Source organism: Maylandia zebra, linkage group LG5, assembly GCF_041146795.1.
Source record: "Maylandia zebra isolate NMK-2024a linkage group LG5, Mzebra_GT3a, whole genome shotgun sequence".
In the NCBI taxonomy this organism is placed as follows: Eukaryota; Metazoa; Chordata; class Actinopteri; order Cichliformes; family Cichlidae; genus Maylandia; species Maylandia zebra.
Genome location: NC_135171.1, coordinates 26,328,777 through 26,345,435, shown reverse-complemented (window position 1 = coordinate 26,345,435; position 16,659 = coordinate 26,328,777). Strand labels below are relative to the sequence as shown.

The following is a 16,659-nucleotide window of genomic DNA, read 5'->3' as shown; positions in this document are numbered from 1 at the left end:
TGCAGCCTACCTGGGTAGTATCGTGTCATGCCCGTGGCACTCCCAAACACCTGCCAGCGGAGAGAGCTGTCCTCCCTACGGTTTTCAATGAAGACCCTCTCCAGTGCCTGGGTCCAGTTTAATTCATTAAGGATGACGGGGGCTGAGGGAAAACACAGAGAGCAAAGCACATGAGAAAAGACTCATTATGACTAATTGGAACAGATTTATGCAGGCTTCAGCCTTACACTGATTTGTTCTTTTCTTTAGTGATTTTTGCATTTTGTGGTGCACAATAGATGCAACTCAGGCACCAAAGGCTTTGTTATTCATCAAATTGCAGAAATACAAAGATGTAAGTAGACCCCATTATTTAAGGGCAACTCTCAATGCCTCTCGGCATGCTGATTTTCTGAGAAAAAAAAAAAGTAGTCACTTGTCAATACTATATATTATTACATGATTACATGATTTGCAGGTATTCAGGGGTCAAGTTCTGCTCTCCATAGTTTTGTTATGGTCTGTTGCAAGGTTGCAGTGCTAAAACCCCCCCACAGAAACACAGATTTCTACAAAGTAATCAAAAACACCGTTGCGCTTGTTCTCTTTTCAGCAGGTGTCTCCTGGATAAAGTTTTGCTCAGATGACACACGTACCAAGACAGGTACAAGGTGAAAACAACACCAGCCTAATGGTTGTTGCCTGCAAAGATAGTGGACCTGAGTGTAACATAACTGCAGCTTTTCTCTGTTACGAACCCAAAGGTCAACTCTCTTGCTGAACAACCTTGTCCACACCAGCAAAGAAAGCTTAAAACATAAGAATGCATGTATGCAGGCGGCTTGGCCGGAGGTCACGTCTGAGTATGGAATTAGTCTAATCTGGGAAATCTTCTTTGGAGGGCAGGGGAAGGATCTGATATGACCTTGGAGGAGGTCGTACAGTCATACTGTCACTAGCAGGTTTTGGAGAGAGAAACAACTGCTGAATGTTTGATAATAGGGGCCCATAAACTGTTTCTGCAGACATCCATTAGGGTGTTAGAGGATTTACGGGTGCTTGGTTATTTGGAGAGGAGAAACAGGTAAAAGGAAAAAGACTATTCAAGTCAACTTTATTAATATAGTGCCAAATCACAAGGTGCTTTATATAGTAAAGTAAATGCTTGTGCATGCACGACCAGATGCATTATTGTGCATGTTCTGAGCTGAAGCATAAGGTCATAGATCGCACATGTCAGACAGAAATGGATTTATAACTGCGGAAAGAAGCATTTATCATCTAGTCAACAATAGGTGGAGGAACACGACGCAAGTGTAAAACGCGCATCTTTTCTGCTTCCGCCTGTCTTCTGTTGTTTTTACGCTGTCGTTGTTTTGCTTGCACTCGTGATCTAAATCATGCTTTCCATTCGTGCATATCCCTGCGTGACGCAATGTGCATCCACACACACATAAGCCAAAAAAAATGCTTTCAGTCTGTGTTTAATAGCTAAGCTGAAGTCAGAAGATGGGGAGTGCAATCAGAGGTTTAATAGCCACCTGATTAAAGAGGAAACAAGACGAGGCGCTGAGCTGAGGAGAACTTCACTCGCTTCTCTGATTTAATTACTCAGCCAACCAAAGCTAGATAAGCCCCTGAACCGACAAGTCCAGCTTTTCTCAACCCCACGTTTGAATTTCACACAAATAAACGATCATTATCCACTTTTCCATGCTTTTCAATTACTGCTCAGTCTTTGACAACCTGTCAGTTTAAGAGGTAAGAAATATGACACTAGCCTTCCATCATTCACTTCTCACCTCCTTTACTGTGAGCTGTCACACATTATAGAAAAATATAACACTGTTTATTGTTTTTAGTTGAAAGCTGCCAAAGTCTTTTTAAAATTGTGGCTCAAAACAACCTGTATCCTGCATCCTAAAATGCGCACGCACACACACACACACACACACACACACACACACACACACACACACACACACACACACACACACACACACACACACACACACACACACACACACACCATAACGCAGCACTAAGCAACGTTTGGAGGATATGAAGGCCAAATTGCTGCCATCACCAAAGGCAGCTCCTCGACATGCTTTTTTTCTCGAAATTCATAGACACAAACACAAAAGAAGAATGGAAGAGGATAGAGGCAGCCCTGCAAATGGGCACAAACATAAAAACACATTTGGGGGAGGGGGGGTGATTGATGGAAAGAAACACAAAAATTAACACGAGTGACTGGCTGCTTTCACAGCAAGAAAGAAAGCAATTTCTCGCCCATGGGGCAGAGGAAAAAAAATACCCAAAACAAACTTGATGTTCAACTGTTAAATTGAAAACCTAAGATGCTATTTAGGTCAAAGAACTGATTATTCGGTTTATTTTTAGATCGTGTAACAGCAAAGAACAAATGACGGATCACCTTTGACGTTGTTAAACACAGTTTCAGAGGTTCAATTATAAGGTCTGAGTTCAGCAATATTTTGATGCATACATGATATATGCATGTCTTTACGTTTTGCTTCCAGGAGTCAGACATTTTTAGTAATTTTTAAAATGTTCTAAATGGTCTTAAGGAACAGTAACAGGCTTTCAGGAAGGTTTTCTTGACACTTCTTTAAACTGGCTGCTTATCCATACATTTTCAGTCTGGTCCTTGTTCATGACCATTTTCAGACGGATGTTGTTTTTTGTGTTGTTTTGTTGTTTTTTTTGTTAAGCCAATGACCTATGAACCATTCAGGCACAAAAAGCCATCTAACTCAAGAGATGAACCAGTGTTAACCAAATAACAGATGATTAAGAAAAAAAATAAATAGGGATCTTTGAAATTGATGGCACTGGAGTTTGATCCGCCATGCAGTACCATCTGGATAGCATCTGATAGGCAAAAGTAAAAGCATATCTGGATAGAGAAGCACACAATGGAACACTATCAGCCATGGATTGGCCTCCTCAGAGCCTTTGTGAAGCAGTGTGGGAACTTAGAAAGAACAGAACAAAAGACAACCAACATCCAAACAAGAGCTTTGAATGTCCTTCAAGAAGCCTGGGGAACTATTTCTGAAGCCTACTTAAAGAAATTACCAGAAAGCTTCTCTAAGAGAGTTCAGGCTGTGCGTGAACAAAGGTGGTCATACCAAGTACTGCCTTCCAAGCTCTGTTTTTGCCGTATATGCTGTATTTCCATTTATGATTAGCTATGTTTCAATCAATCAATGCACTTCTTTCCCATTTTCCTTGCAAAATATAAAGAATTGAGGGTTGGTTCAAGAATTATGCACATTATTGTATTAGAGGACTCTATTTTCTCATGCCTTGTCAGTTATTTTGTGTCTGTGTGTGTGTGTGTGTGGCTATTTTGATGATTCATTTGTGAATGATGCCACTAACACGCCTGCTACAAAATAAATTGCATTCTACCAGAATTAGAAAGCAAAAGAGCTTTCTGTTCTGTCTCTCATAACTCAGTGTTTACATTCGCCAAGAATCCAGATGGTATGAAGAGCCAGAGAGATTAAAGCGGAGAGCGAAATTTGTGCGAATTGCAGTATGTCTGACATTATAACCATGTATTTTCAAACTTGCTGTCATCGCTTCCAAGACTCCGAAGCATTTCAGTGACACCAGTGGCTATATTCTACTGATACTTGCGTGGAGATTATCAGGGAACCAAACCACGCTTTTCAATTTCACCTGTGCCGTGCAATACTCTGTGGTCAAAGAGCCATCTGATTAATGTGTAAAAAAGTATTATCCTTTAAGCATTGGCTATCACAGCAGGTTACTGCAGCGGCAGCCCATGTGCTGTGAAGTCCTGGTGCTCTTATCTGAAGAAGCACCGGTTCTGTAATGATAGCTGTCCCAGACAGGCCAAGGGCAACGAGACATCCGGTGACCTCTGTTAAAACTAGCATCGTTTCAGCTGCCTCGACGAAGATCAAGGTAGTAACTGAACTCTGGTTTTTAAATCACAAGGAATTCTGACCTTTTTCAAATCTGTGTTGTTTTTACTGTTTTGTCTCATATTTATTTTCTTAAACTCTGTCATGTCATTCTGACCTATGTTTTATCTTATTTGGTAATTTTAGATGTACAGGACTTTGCTCAACTCACCCACAAACACACGATGTACTACTTCGTACTTGCTTTGCACACATATAAGCATGCTAACTCAGCAGCTATGTATGAGTTTTTGTTTACACCCTACTGTTGGTCAGTCTTGTTCCTCTAAAAAAGACAGAGCAGTACATTCACACTGCCAGCTGAAACTAAACCATTCATATTTGAACCATCGCTACTGTCAGGCCAATTCAGCAAACACGCACACACATATTTACCCACATCTGCAGGTGATCTCTGCAGAAAAACAGGCACATCCCAGATAAGAGAAGCTAGCAAACTAATTCTCTTTGATTTATTCAGTTAGGATAAGCTGTGACTTCTCTGGACAGTTGATAAAAAGACAAATTTCCCCTGGGGGGGAAATATGCTCACACAGGCAGACAGGGCCTAAGAGGACTGTGTTGGCCTCATCTTTCACATGAAATGCGCCTCTCTCTGATATCTTTAAAAGGTAATTCATCAGCGCACCGCTCCCCTGACATTTAGAGCACCCTTGGCTTTGCCCCCTTTATGAAGCAAGACTGCACACCAAGTAGGGAAACAATTATGAGTGGGATTTATGGAGCATCTCTGTGTGAGATCATTCCTCATCTCCTCCCACCTCGATCCTGTGACCCCACCCCTTAACTCCAAGTACACACATTACTCACCGTGATGTACCTGTGATAAACAAACAAACAAAAAAAAACCCATCTAAAACAATATGTCCCTTATGTTCTGTGTTAATCCAACATTCAGAAACAAGTCGTTGCACCACTGCTGTGCATAGAGAGCAGAAAAATGACCTGCAGTATATCATCAAGCAACACAAGTGGCGCCTTCTAAGAAATCCATAATTGTAATGGAGCTAAATCTATTACCAGAGACCCTCTGAAGAGCCATAACCATCAACGCCGTCATGACCATAAGCATTATATATTTCTGTGTTTTAAACAGAGCGACTAAATGTTAGAGAATGGTTCCTGTGTTTTGGAGGCAGAGTTTTGAGCTTCTGGAAATTTTCTCTTTGTTTCATTCATGTTTGAGTTTTTGTTCAGTCACTTCGCTAATCTAGTTGGGTTTTAATTCCTTGTGATTTTGTTTATTATTTTGCCTTTTCCAGCTATAGCAGAACTTGTATTCTGAGTCTTTTAGTTCTTGTTTAAATTTTAATTTAACGATCATGTTAAACAAAGAGATTATATACCCTCCCAGTGTTCTAGTATATGAGGGGTGTCAACTCCAGGCCTCAAGGGCCAGTGTCCTGCAGGTTTCAACCTGGGTCAGCATACCTGAATCAAATGATTAGTTCATTACCAGGCTTCTGGAAAACTGCAAGACATGTTGAGGAGGTAATTTAGCCATTTAAATCAGCTGTGATGGATGAAGGACTCATTTAAAACCTGCAGGCCTGGATTTGCCCACCTTTGTACTATACCACGCTCAGTGTGGGTCTCATGCTGCTGCATTACTCAGTTACTCTCAGTTACTTCCTGCTTTAGTTTGTTACTCACCTTCTAACTGTACCTTGCAATCAGTTTTACTGCCCTGTGTCTCATCTTCTAGTTCAGCTGTGTCTTGTTACCCTGACGTTTCCACTTTATATTATAGTTTCAGGGTGAATGTGTTCTCTGCCTGCTCGTCTGCCTCTGTTCTCTAAATGTTAACCATTTATTTCTCATGTTCCTGCTTTTGTTTATGCCTCTTTTTTTTTTGTAGTTTGTAGTTATGCTTCTCTGTAGACTGTTTTCATTAAGCAAAACACCGAGATATGCATGGAAATATTAGTGGGTTAAGATGTAAGAAAAATATAAATATGTTTGTTTTGTTTTTTTTACGCACTATGTATTCAGGTATTTCACTAAATTGTAAAAGCTGAAGCTGTAAGAATGGGTTCGAACCATGAAAATGGTTGGAATGGTATGTTTGTTTTTTCTCTAGACTTTCAGATATCCACCTGTGAGCTTTTTTGTTTTCATACCAAAACAATTCAGATGAATAAAATGTTATTTGTCGTGCTCACATTTTTGAAGCGTTTCAATTACAAAATTCATTAGCAATGTGTATGCTGAGAAACAATATTGTTGGATAATTTCAAGACTTCACAGTGAGCACGTAATAAAAAAAGCATACTAAATGTACATTAAGTGAGAAACAAAAAGCTTCCTGCACAGTTCAAGGTAATCTCAGATGCATCCACCGCCTGCCTTCTCCTGCTTTTCGTCTTGTCAACCCAAATTGCTACTCCATATGCCCCCTTTTTCTTACTTCCTCTCTCCTGCTTTCTTCCTGTCCCTTCTTTTTATCATGTAGAGTGGCGTTTTGTTAACAATCTGTTAAGATTTGGTTTATATCCACCAAGGTTTTCAGGGTCGACTTAATAGCTTATTAGTTGAAAATTGACAAAGCCTTGAAAAGCCTTATAACTTAGAAGCTATGATTCTTTCAAATGTGGTGTGCATAGTCAATATAGAGAAAGTAATAATAATGGATTGCATTTATATAGCGCTTTTTCAGATCCTCAAAGCGCTTTGCAATGCCACTATTCATTCACTCTCACATTCACACACTGGTGGAGGCAGCTACAGTTGTAGCCACAGCTGCCCTGGGGCAGACTGACAGAAGCGAGGCTGCCATATCGCGCCATCGGCCCCTCTGGCCATCACCAGTAAGCAGTAGGTGAAGTGTGTTGCCCAAGGACACAACAACCAAGACAGACAGAGCTGGGGATCAAACCGGCAACCTTCCAGTTACAAGATGAACTTCCAAACCCCCTGAACCACAATCGCCCCACAAGTACCGCATTAAAAATTTAAAATATCATATTACATTTAACCTTTGACCTCTCCTACAAGGTCAATAGAATGATCTGAAGGCCAAAGTTTTAATCATAATCCTATGTAGAACTATTAAAACTATAATTCTTACTGCCATTGATCGTTACGGCAACTTAAAAGTAAATACTGCCCAGATGGTGAGCTTCCTTGGTGGAGGCTTGTGCTCTCAGACTGCTTCTTGTTGTTTCTGCAGCGTCCTCCATACTTATCTCCAGATACAGCGATGCAACACTCTGTTCACAGTTCTGTGCAGATTAAAAGCCATCGAGTTGGAGGTGCAAACAGAGCGTTACCACTGAGCTCGCAAGATCATCAGCTAAAGTATTTTTTTCCAATCCCCATGCATAACCTTAGTAAAACGATAAATTGAAGGTACTTGCAACAACAGAAGTGAAGATGGTAGCTCCAAATACTATTTTCTTTTCGAAGGCAGACCCTAAGAAAGGAACACAGTGGGTGAAGGCTTGCTTTACAAAAGACACAATCATGCAGAAACCCAAAAAGCTAAATAAAACCAGCGTAAATACAATATTTTCATCAATTTAAAAAAAAAACTTGTATGGTGAAGTGGTTGCTAGATATGGGGTACTATAAAATTCAAGTAAAACAAAGTGAACTTAGTAACCAGATTCAGTGACTGAATCTTTCGGTAAAGCAGCCTCTTCATTTTCTCTCTACATTGCTTTAATGTGTAGTGGATGCCTAGCAGCAATTCGGGGAAACTGACAGCTAAGATTTTTGTTTTACTGTGATGAGTCCTCTGTCGTATCTCAATAAAGCCTGACTTCACTGTCAGCTCATTTTTTGCTCTTATCTTAAGGCTAACATTAAGAGGTGCTGTGTGAAGTCATTTAATATGGTTAACACTTTTTAAAACAGTTATTCTTGCTGCTGCATTCATGAATTTTGAGCGGTAAATATACCCCAATGGACCAATCACAGTACACCTGCATCGCTTAAATTTACTCCTATGCTGGAAATGTACCTATTTTATGTTAGGACCATAAAAAAAGAATCTAAAAACAGTTTCAAGAACCACAATGGACCCCGGCCCATGCAATGCAGACATGATAAACAGATTGGTCTGAAAGTGCCTATAGAGAGTGAAACAAAAGAGAATTTCTCTGAGGAGGGACGACTATTCAGTATGGAGAATAAAACAGGGGGGAGAGGAAAACATTTCACCGTACCTCAAGAATGCTCCTCCAAATACTTTTTCTAATTAAAGAAGAGCAGTAAATAACAAACACATGAAATGTAATTTGTGAGCCTGGTGGTGAGTGAAGTGGAGTTTGCTGTGCTGACTGTTCTAATTAGTGTGCAGGTAAATGATAGTGCCCCTTCAATGGGCACACACTATAGGGTTTGGATGGGGGAGATCGGGGAGGGGTCGGCGGAGAGATGGAGCCTGTAAATTTGGGAACAAAATAGAGCCCGCAGTGTTTATACGCCTTTCTTCTTTTTTTGCTTTAACTTTAAATCCCTTCCTCTTTTTTCCCCACTTTCTCCCTTTTTCCCCACAAATCACTTTTGCTCTTTTCCACACATTTAAATCTGGTTTGATGTTGAGAGGGGCTGAGTTGATCTCCAGTGTGGTGTGAGCAAGTTGACAGCGAAGCTTCCTCTACTGGAAGGAACCTGGGGCGTGAGAAACAAATAAAGAGCGCATGTACTGCATGTGCACAAACACACACACACATAACTTCTCACTGACAGCGATGACATTTTACATTTAACTGAGGCAAATCGCAAGCGTGATAGTTTTTTGCTTTAAGATGACAAATGTAGCTTTTTATTTAAACTTATCTGACGCAAAGACAAAATTAAACGGGGGTCGTTATTATTTCCTCTTCCTTTCTGAAGAAAACTGAGCCAGAACTCAGCTATGACCCTTTCATATACACCTCTCCATGTTCATTTTCAACATCAGCAGCAGTTTGACTGACAGATGTTTACAAATATTTCTTTTGCATTGATGCTCACTTCTATATATTTGATGCACATTAAAGTTTGCAAATTATACACATTCTGTGAAATTTGTCGTTTGCAGAGGTGAACAGGATCACCACTTTCCAGAGCGGATCTAACCACAGACTAGTGTATTGTAACTTTTAAACAGTGAGGAGCAGAAGAAGCTAGTTTAGGCAAAAAACTGTAATTCCTCCTGTTAAATTGTATACCTAAGGAAATGTTGTCAATTGCGCATTGTTTATAGTTTATACTATTCCTGAATATTCTCCAAAGGATAATTTCTGTTGATGTCTAAGAAAGGCATTTTACTTCAGAGTCTGAGAAGTACAGAAATGTATTAGTGTGCAAATAAATATTCAGTTCATTTCAATTTTACTTATACAGTGCAAGTTAAAAACTGCAGTCATTTAAAAGGTGCTTTAGACTGTGAGGTAATTAAGTCAAATGTATTTATATAGCTTGTTTCAAGAAGAAAAATCATAGAGAGCCTCACAGCATACTATAAAATAGATAAAAATGTGTAGCTACAACAACTAAAAGAGACCAAACTAAGCAAAATCAAGCTTGCACAGGTGGGTCTTTCGCTTATTTTTGACGCTAACAACAGCGTGCTCAGATCTCAAGTAGAAGTGGATCGATTAATCAGTGGGCTGATTTTATTGCAGATGTTAGCCATTTACTGATCTTTTTGTAAAAGCATTTATAAATGCTGATAAATGAAAAGTGTCATCCTAACATAAAGCAAAGTTAAATTAAATAAAGGAGAAATGGGGGGAAAAAAAACACCCTTCAACCCTGTTATCAGTGTTGACATTGCATAGATTGTCCACCAGAGGGCACTCAGCAATGTTGGCAACATGTTTTGAAATGCCACAAATATAGCAGCCAGCTGATCCAAGCAGAATTTGCAGAATAAAAATAACAAATATTAGGGAAATCTGCTTCTTTTGAGAAAAGATAAAAAATTTGATGGAATAAAAGCAGGTATGGTTATTTCGCTGTTATACTGACACTGTTAACAGATGAGAAAAACCATTGTACAACACACCTGACATGTTTATCTTATAGGGAAAATCTGATAATCCCCTATGAGCAAGCACTCGTTGACACTGGGGAGAAAGAACTCTATTTTAACAGGAAGAAACCTTCATTATAACCAGGTTTTTGTTCTCGCCTTTGTTGTTGATAAAAGCAATTTGTTATCTCAGGTTGGGTACACCCAGAAGGTTGCAATGCAGCCAGTGGCTGCATAAATGGTAGAAAATTCGCCTTAAAAAGTATGGCGTACTTTGAAAAAATATCGGTTGAGTGCAAAGCAAAATTTGCAATTTTGAATGAAGCAGTGGGTGGAAGACAGACAACCAAGTATAGAAAGGGGTGGTAACAATGGCTATGGTGTGTGTGTGTGTGTGTGTGTGTGTGTGTGTGTGGAGGATGGGGTGGGAGGGTTAATCGTACCATGCAGAACATTTAAGCTCTGCTCTTTCATCTGCACACACAATCAGCCAGTTGTAGCCATTCATTTCTAATAACCAAGTTTGTGACTGTGCCTGACTACAATAGCAAACTGACAAGATGACGTTAGGCTGCTGGAAAAGAAGCAGCATGCGGTGGATTTAAACTTCAAATTTCATGAAAGGCCTTCCCACATTCAGTGGTGGTTTCCTTTATTCCCTGCTGGGAACAGTGGCTGCTTATTCTCCAACTAGCACTAATGTATTCCCAAATTATGTGTACAATACACACACATTTGCACACAATTAAAAAAAAAAGTCTAATTTATAACATCCTATAATTTCAAATTTCAACATGCAACACTGAACACAAATGTCTATCTATCTATTTATAAATATGTAGGGGGGGAGCAATGCAGCATGGGAAAAGAATTAGTAAGGAATAAGTCACATAATAACTTGTTTTTGTGAGTCTGTGATCAACTTTTATTTACTGCTCTTTGTATATTTAGCCAAGTGCTTTCAACATATAAGCAGATGTGTCACGAGCTCTGTTGCTGATTTTCTAACCCCTACACAGAACAAACACCAGCACATCTTTGTGACCGACAGCACAGAAACAGTTTGCATGTTTGCTGATGTTAGTTGAGCTGCGTGAATAGTTGCATTTGAAATTAGCTGCCACTTAGAAAAATGCACTCTGTTTATGTTTGTGCCTTTTCATTAGCTAGCTAGACGCTTAAGTACAGCGACCGCAACTTTACATCTGCACCATGAACACATCACAGGGATGAGAAAAAAATGCAATCATTTCATTATTTTCTTATTACTGAGCAGGTATCTCTGAAAGCAACGTTGGGCTGCAGCACACGCAAAATTCATTCATTCACCAGTAATATGCAGGAACCTGCCTACCAGATTTAATTGCTTGTTATGTGAAGGTGTCAAAAGCCGTTCTGGATCATTATGGGCCTCTTTAACCCCTGCATATATCCTCTCACTGCTTTTATACTTATTTTTTAATCAATATTTGTGCTTATTTGTTATGTGAGATTATGAGAGCCCTTCTTCCCTGCAGCACCCCACTACTTCTGCAACCTCTTCCTCCATGGGCAACACCAGCCACCTCAGTTTATTCCTCAGTGGTTGTGTTGTGATGTCCATTTTGTAATAGGCAATGATAATTAGAAGAAAACTGTATGAATGTTTGACCTAAGCTAATTAGAAAGTTTGCAGACTTGGCAGCAGGAATCAGCAGCGGGATAATGAATCATAAAATGGTTCATTACTGTGCTCAGGGAACACTCTCAATCTCAATAAACGGACATGGGGCCTAGCAGACAAATCAAACCAAGACGCATACCTCGCCTCATTTACTTGCTGAAAGGATCACAATAAAAAAAAAGGAAAGAAAATTCTTTTTTTTCCCCTCACTAAATGGTTTCTATTATTAAAGTGTTTCTTCTCCTCTCACCTCTTTTCCTTCTATCTGTTCTTCTATCTACACCTCTCTCAAAGTCCATCTCTAAGGACACCCATTTGGATGCAATAGAGAATACAAACTGCCATTTTCTGTAAAATAGTCAATTTATTCAGTGCATTAACAATGTGTGCAAATCAAAGCAAGCTACTTCAACTACACAGGGCATGCATGCTAATAAATAGCACACTATCTTCGATCAACTGTTGAACATTATGCTGTTCTTTGGACTGTACACTGTTCTTCCTAGTGTTTTCTTTTTCCTCTGGCCTCCCCTGAGAAATAAGTACTGAATCTACCCACATACAATGTTTCTGCACTTCAGACCCAGAGGACAACAAACCGCCCACATTAGTTTCCTCAGACATCCAAGGCACCTTGCAGGCTCCCACTGGTAGGACCACAGCAGAGCATGACATATAGATAACAATCCACTCTGACCGTGTCTGTAGAGCCGTCATAAAAACTTGATGTAAATTCCTTTAAGTGTTAGTTAAAATATTCCACCAGCTCAGTAGTTATCTACTCATACATATACATGTGGATAGTTTACACACACATTAAAAGGAGACTACACCAACACACATACAGTGTTGAACTGTGCTCACGTGTGACACACTTTACCTTAAGATTGATCCTCGTTTCAAAAAGTAAAAACTTTTTGTCAGGACTTCATCTGTACTCAGCATATATATTATATTTTTATACGCCAATAAATTGCCTGGCAATGACACATTTTTAGCCTTTATGCAGCTACAACACTTTATGAAAACATCTTATCGTTTTAATTTCACAGCGCTAACACTAACTCAGCTTTGATTTATACATACCTAGCAATCACCTGGCAACAGGGTAAAATTGCCCATTTTTTTCCACATAAACTATTTATTTTTAACTTTCTTACTGTGATTAAGTACACCAGTTTGCCAGCAGCACAGAAGGGTCAAACAATGTACTAATTAACATAAATTAGCACTTTTTTCTGTTTTCGTTTTCTTATTTAAGACAACGGTGTCAAAATCAATAAAGCTGTGTCTTTAAATTGTCAGAAGCTGGTTGATCTGACTTTCCACAGCTTCGTCTGAAGCGATATGCAAAACCAGGGTATCAAACATAAGGCGGGGGGCCAGAATGAGCCCAGCAAAGGCTTTGGAAAAAGTGAAGGAAGGCATAGATGTCAAAGTCTGGGAGAGGCAGACTGTGTGGAGTGACGAAGAGGACCCAAAATGCAGACACCAAGGAACGTGGAACAAAACTTGAATGTTAACAGAAAGTGAGCCGTTTATTAAGGCTGGTAAAAGATTACAAAACAAAAGGCAGAGATGAAGCTAAACGATAACTTAAACTGGAGAAACTAAACATTAAAAAAAACAAGAAATGAAACTTGACATGGATACAAAGATACATGGAACATGGAAACGTGGCACAAAGAACAACACAACCTGACAATAAACGAACAGAAACACACAGACTAAGGCTACGTCCACAGGTACCCGGGTAGATTTTTCTATGCGTTTTTATCCTTTCGTCCACACGTAAACGGCATTTTCGGTCACTGAAAACTGAGATTTTTAAAAACTCCTGCCAGGGTGGACATTTTCAAAAACTCAGGTTTTGCATTTTCGTGTGGACGAAGAAAACGGAGAAAATGCAGCGCAACGCTGTGCGCCACGTTATTGTTTCGGTGAAATGGATTTCTACAATGGCGGACTTAGACAAAATACTGTTACTGTTAATTTTACTCTCTGCAGTGTTTACATGCTTACATATACACACACAGTTACTGTCCCTCCACACATAGGACTCGGTTCTGCTTCTATGCGCCATCTTTGTTTACTGTTTCCCACCGAGGCTTCTAGACTTCTGATTGGCCAACATTTCTACACGGTTAGGTATATATCGCCACCCGTTGCTTTGGCATGTTCCTAGCAGCGTTTTTGCCTTTACGTGTGGATGGGATTTAAAAAAAAAAAAAAAAAACGAAAACAGAAAATCTCCGTTTTCAAAAATACCCGTTTACGTGTGGACGTAGCCTAAACAAGGGTGATTAGGGGAAGTGGAAACACACGGGGAAACAGCTGACAGTAATCTGACATAACGAGACAAAGGAAGCAAATCTGACTACACTGACATAGGACACATACCTTCAAAATAAAACAGGAAATATGAGACGCAGACATGGCAATACGAACTTGACAAGATAAGACACGCAGCATGAAACACATAAAGGGCTCGGGGAAACTTAAACACAGGGGTAGAAAAACACAAAAGGAATCTAATAAACAACTGAACTTAGCTAACCTAAAGAACTTAAACATCAACATCCAAATAAACTAAAACTTAAAACGCTGAGTCAACAGACCCAGGAACATGACAAAAATTTAAACTGTTAACGGTATTTTGATAAGTTTTACAGCTTTTACTGTTGATAAAGACCTCACCTATTGTCATTCATAGTACACCAACGCAGTTAAGCAATAGATAAACAATTAAATGACAGAAAGGTTTCTGTTTTTCACTATCTTCTGTGAATGAACCAAACTGGGCAATGAGCTGCCAGAACTTTTTCAGTAATTTTACACATTTGTCATGTCGAAAAACTGAGACATACAAAATTGCACTTTTTATATGAAGATATTTGAGAGATTAAATGTTTATTTAAAAGTCTTTACACTGTAAGAAAGGAGAGTTTCACTGTCCTGTCTGGTCCGCTTAACACTTTCAAGCTTGAACCATGAAAACTTCTTTTCTGATGAAATTAAAATAATGATGGTAATTCAAATATATGAGTTCTAACTTACATCAATAAAAAATATGATATAGCAATTTTGCAATTTATTGCTTGTGTAATTTCTTTTGGCTTTTTTGGGGAAAAAATGTCTCATGTGTCAAATATGACACACTTGGCTTCACAAGGTGTGGCCCATGATGTAATATTAGATGGACACTCCTGCTCTAAGAGCTGCAAGGATTTTATAGATCAAGCAGATTGAATTTACTTTTTAACATTAGCTAAAGGAAGCTCTACCTTTAGTATCTAAAGACTGATTCCAGGACATTTTTAAAGAATTAATGCACATTTGTTTAACAACGTGTTTTTCAATTGTGTATTTATCCGCAGCTAAAACACAGCACACATGTTCATAATGGAGTTGGCACAAAGTCTGCAGTTGGTAATCTCTGCACAGCAGACCGCACTATGGGAGCTAACTAAACAACATTAATAGTAAACATTTTCCACAGAACAGCGGAGCAAAAACTAACTCTGTGCACAGTACCACTCTACTCCTGTAGTCTCCACCAGCCTCAATCAAGAGGGCTTTATTCTCTGACTCATATCTTCAGTCAGGGGAACCAGAGCTGCAACAAAATGGCTCCGGGAACAATGTGCAGGCCTGATTGCTCTATTGTGAGTTAGCTGTGGCCTTTGACATCTCCTCCTGAACCAAGAGTGTCTAATTCTGACAAGATTTGTCTGGAGACACAGCTGGAGGGCATTGTTACAGACAGGTGCCATATACTGCCTGTTCAACAAAGACAGTGAAGAGCTAGACAATAACAGAAAAGGGGGGGGGGGGAGCTGCCACTGTGAAAATGGCTGTCTGTCTGCACATGCTGTGGTTTTTGAGTCTTTAAAGAGACAGGCATAGAATATCCAAAAGGTTAGAGGTGGATAACAGAGGGAGCATGCCAAGAGAAATCAGAGTCCCGGAAGGTGCGCGTGTTCGCTTTTGTCCATTTGGCAGCGACAGAGTAAGGAGAGTGTTATGTCTACAGGGCAGGACAGTGCCAAGCAGGAAGGGCAAGGTCCATGAGCAGGGGGGACTGTGCCCACTCATGACAAAAGGAAAAAAAAATAATAGTGCAGATCTGGTGTGAGGGAGTGACTGTCATCAAAAATCATGTTAGTGTGTTAAAGTGGAGGAGGGAGAGATTGTGTTAACATGCTGAGAAAAAGAAGAGAGATCAAGTTAAAACAGACTGTCATCTATCCGTGACCCACTGCTACCTACGAAAAACAGGCCTTTTGGTGCATCCAGCACATATGTGAAAGCTGCTGGCAGCTGTGCAAATCCGAAGGTGCATTCAGTGTTATGAATTTGCCTTCCTTTTCACCGTTTCGCCACCATCTCACACTGGCCATTCACACACATACCAACAATGTAAACAATAGCAGCAAAAAAGTTGTAACTTACAGCCTTTGTATATGTCTGTAGGAATCTGGACTGCACTCGAAGAGTAGTTGACCTTGTTTTTAAAATTGGGATCGTCCACAAACTCCAGTTCCAAAGACGATGAAGTCTCCAGTGGATTCTCCTCTTCCCCGTCCTCGGTCTGCAGACACACACGCGCACACGCACACACACACACACACACACACACACACACACACACACACACAAATCCAAGTGAGAACACAAATAAGAACAGACAGGAAAAAGATGGAGAAACACGCTAATGTAGAACCGTATTTTGTCACCTCGCTTATTGTGGTTTTACAGGACCTATTGTCTGCTTCCTGGTTTAGATGCTTCGGTTCTCGTAGGAGAACAATAGCAGGTATTAGCGCAGACACCAAACGGAGGTACTCATTAGTACTCCTGATGACAATCTCAGACACATGAGGTGTCGCACAAATTAACCCCAACAATAACTAGCACCTAGCACCACTTAATCACGGTTTAGTATACCGCCAGGACGAACGAGAGCAGCGCTGTTTCACTTCTCTCACCGATGAACATTTAACATTTAAAGAAATAAATAATTAGCATCTAATTTTTCTACTTATAGCATGTTCAGCGCCGAGAGTAAAGATGAG

At 39.8% G+C, this 16,659-nt stretch overlaps 1 protein-coding gene across 4 annotated transcripts in view; it reads right to left on the bottom strand.

Annotated features, from left to right (window-relative positions):
- Window positions 1–16,659, bottom strand: part of cacna2d2a (calcium channel, voltage-dependent, alpha 2/delta subunit 2a) — a 178,077-nt gene that overhangs the window by 44,106 nt on the left and 117,312 nt on the right. For all 4 annotated transcript variants that reach the window (XM_004548657.4, XM_012918484.4, XM_076884120.1 and 1 more), the window contains 2 exons: window positions 16,037–16,175; window positions 11–142 (listed from right to left, as the gene is read on the bottom strand). In XM_004548657.4, coding sequence (XP_004548714.3) covers window positions 11–142; window positions 16,037–16,175 — 271 coding nt within the window. The remainder of the gene's footprint in view (window positions 1–10; window positions 143–16,036; window positions 16,176–16,659) is intronic.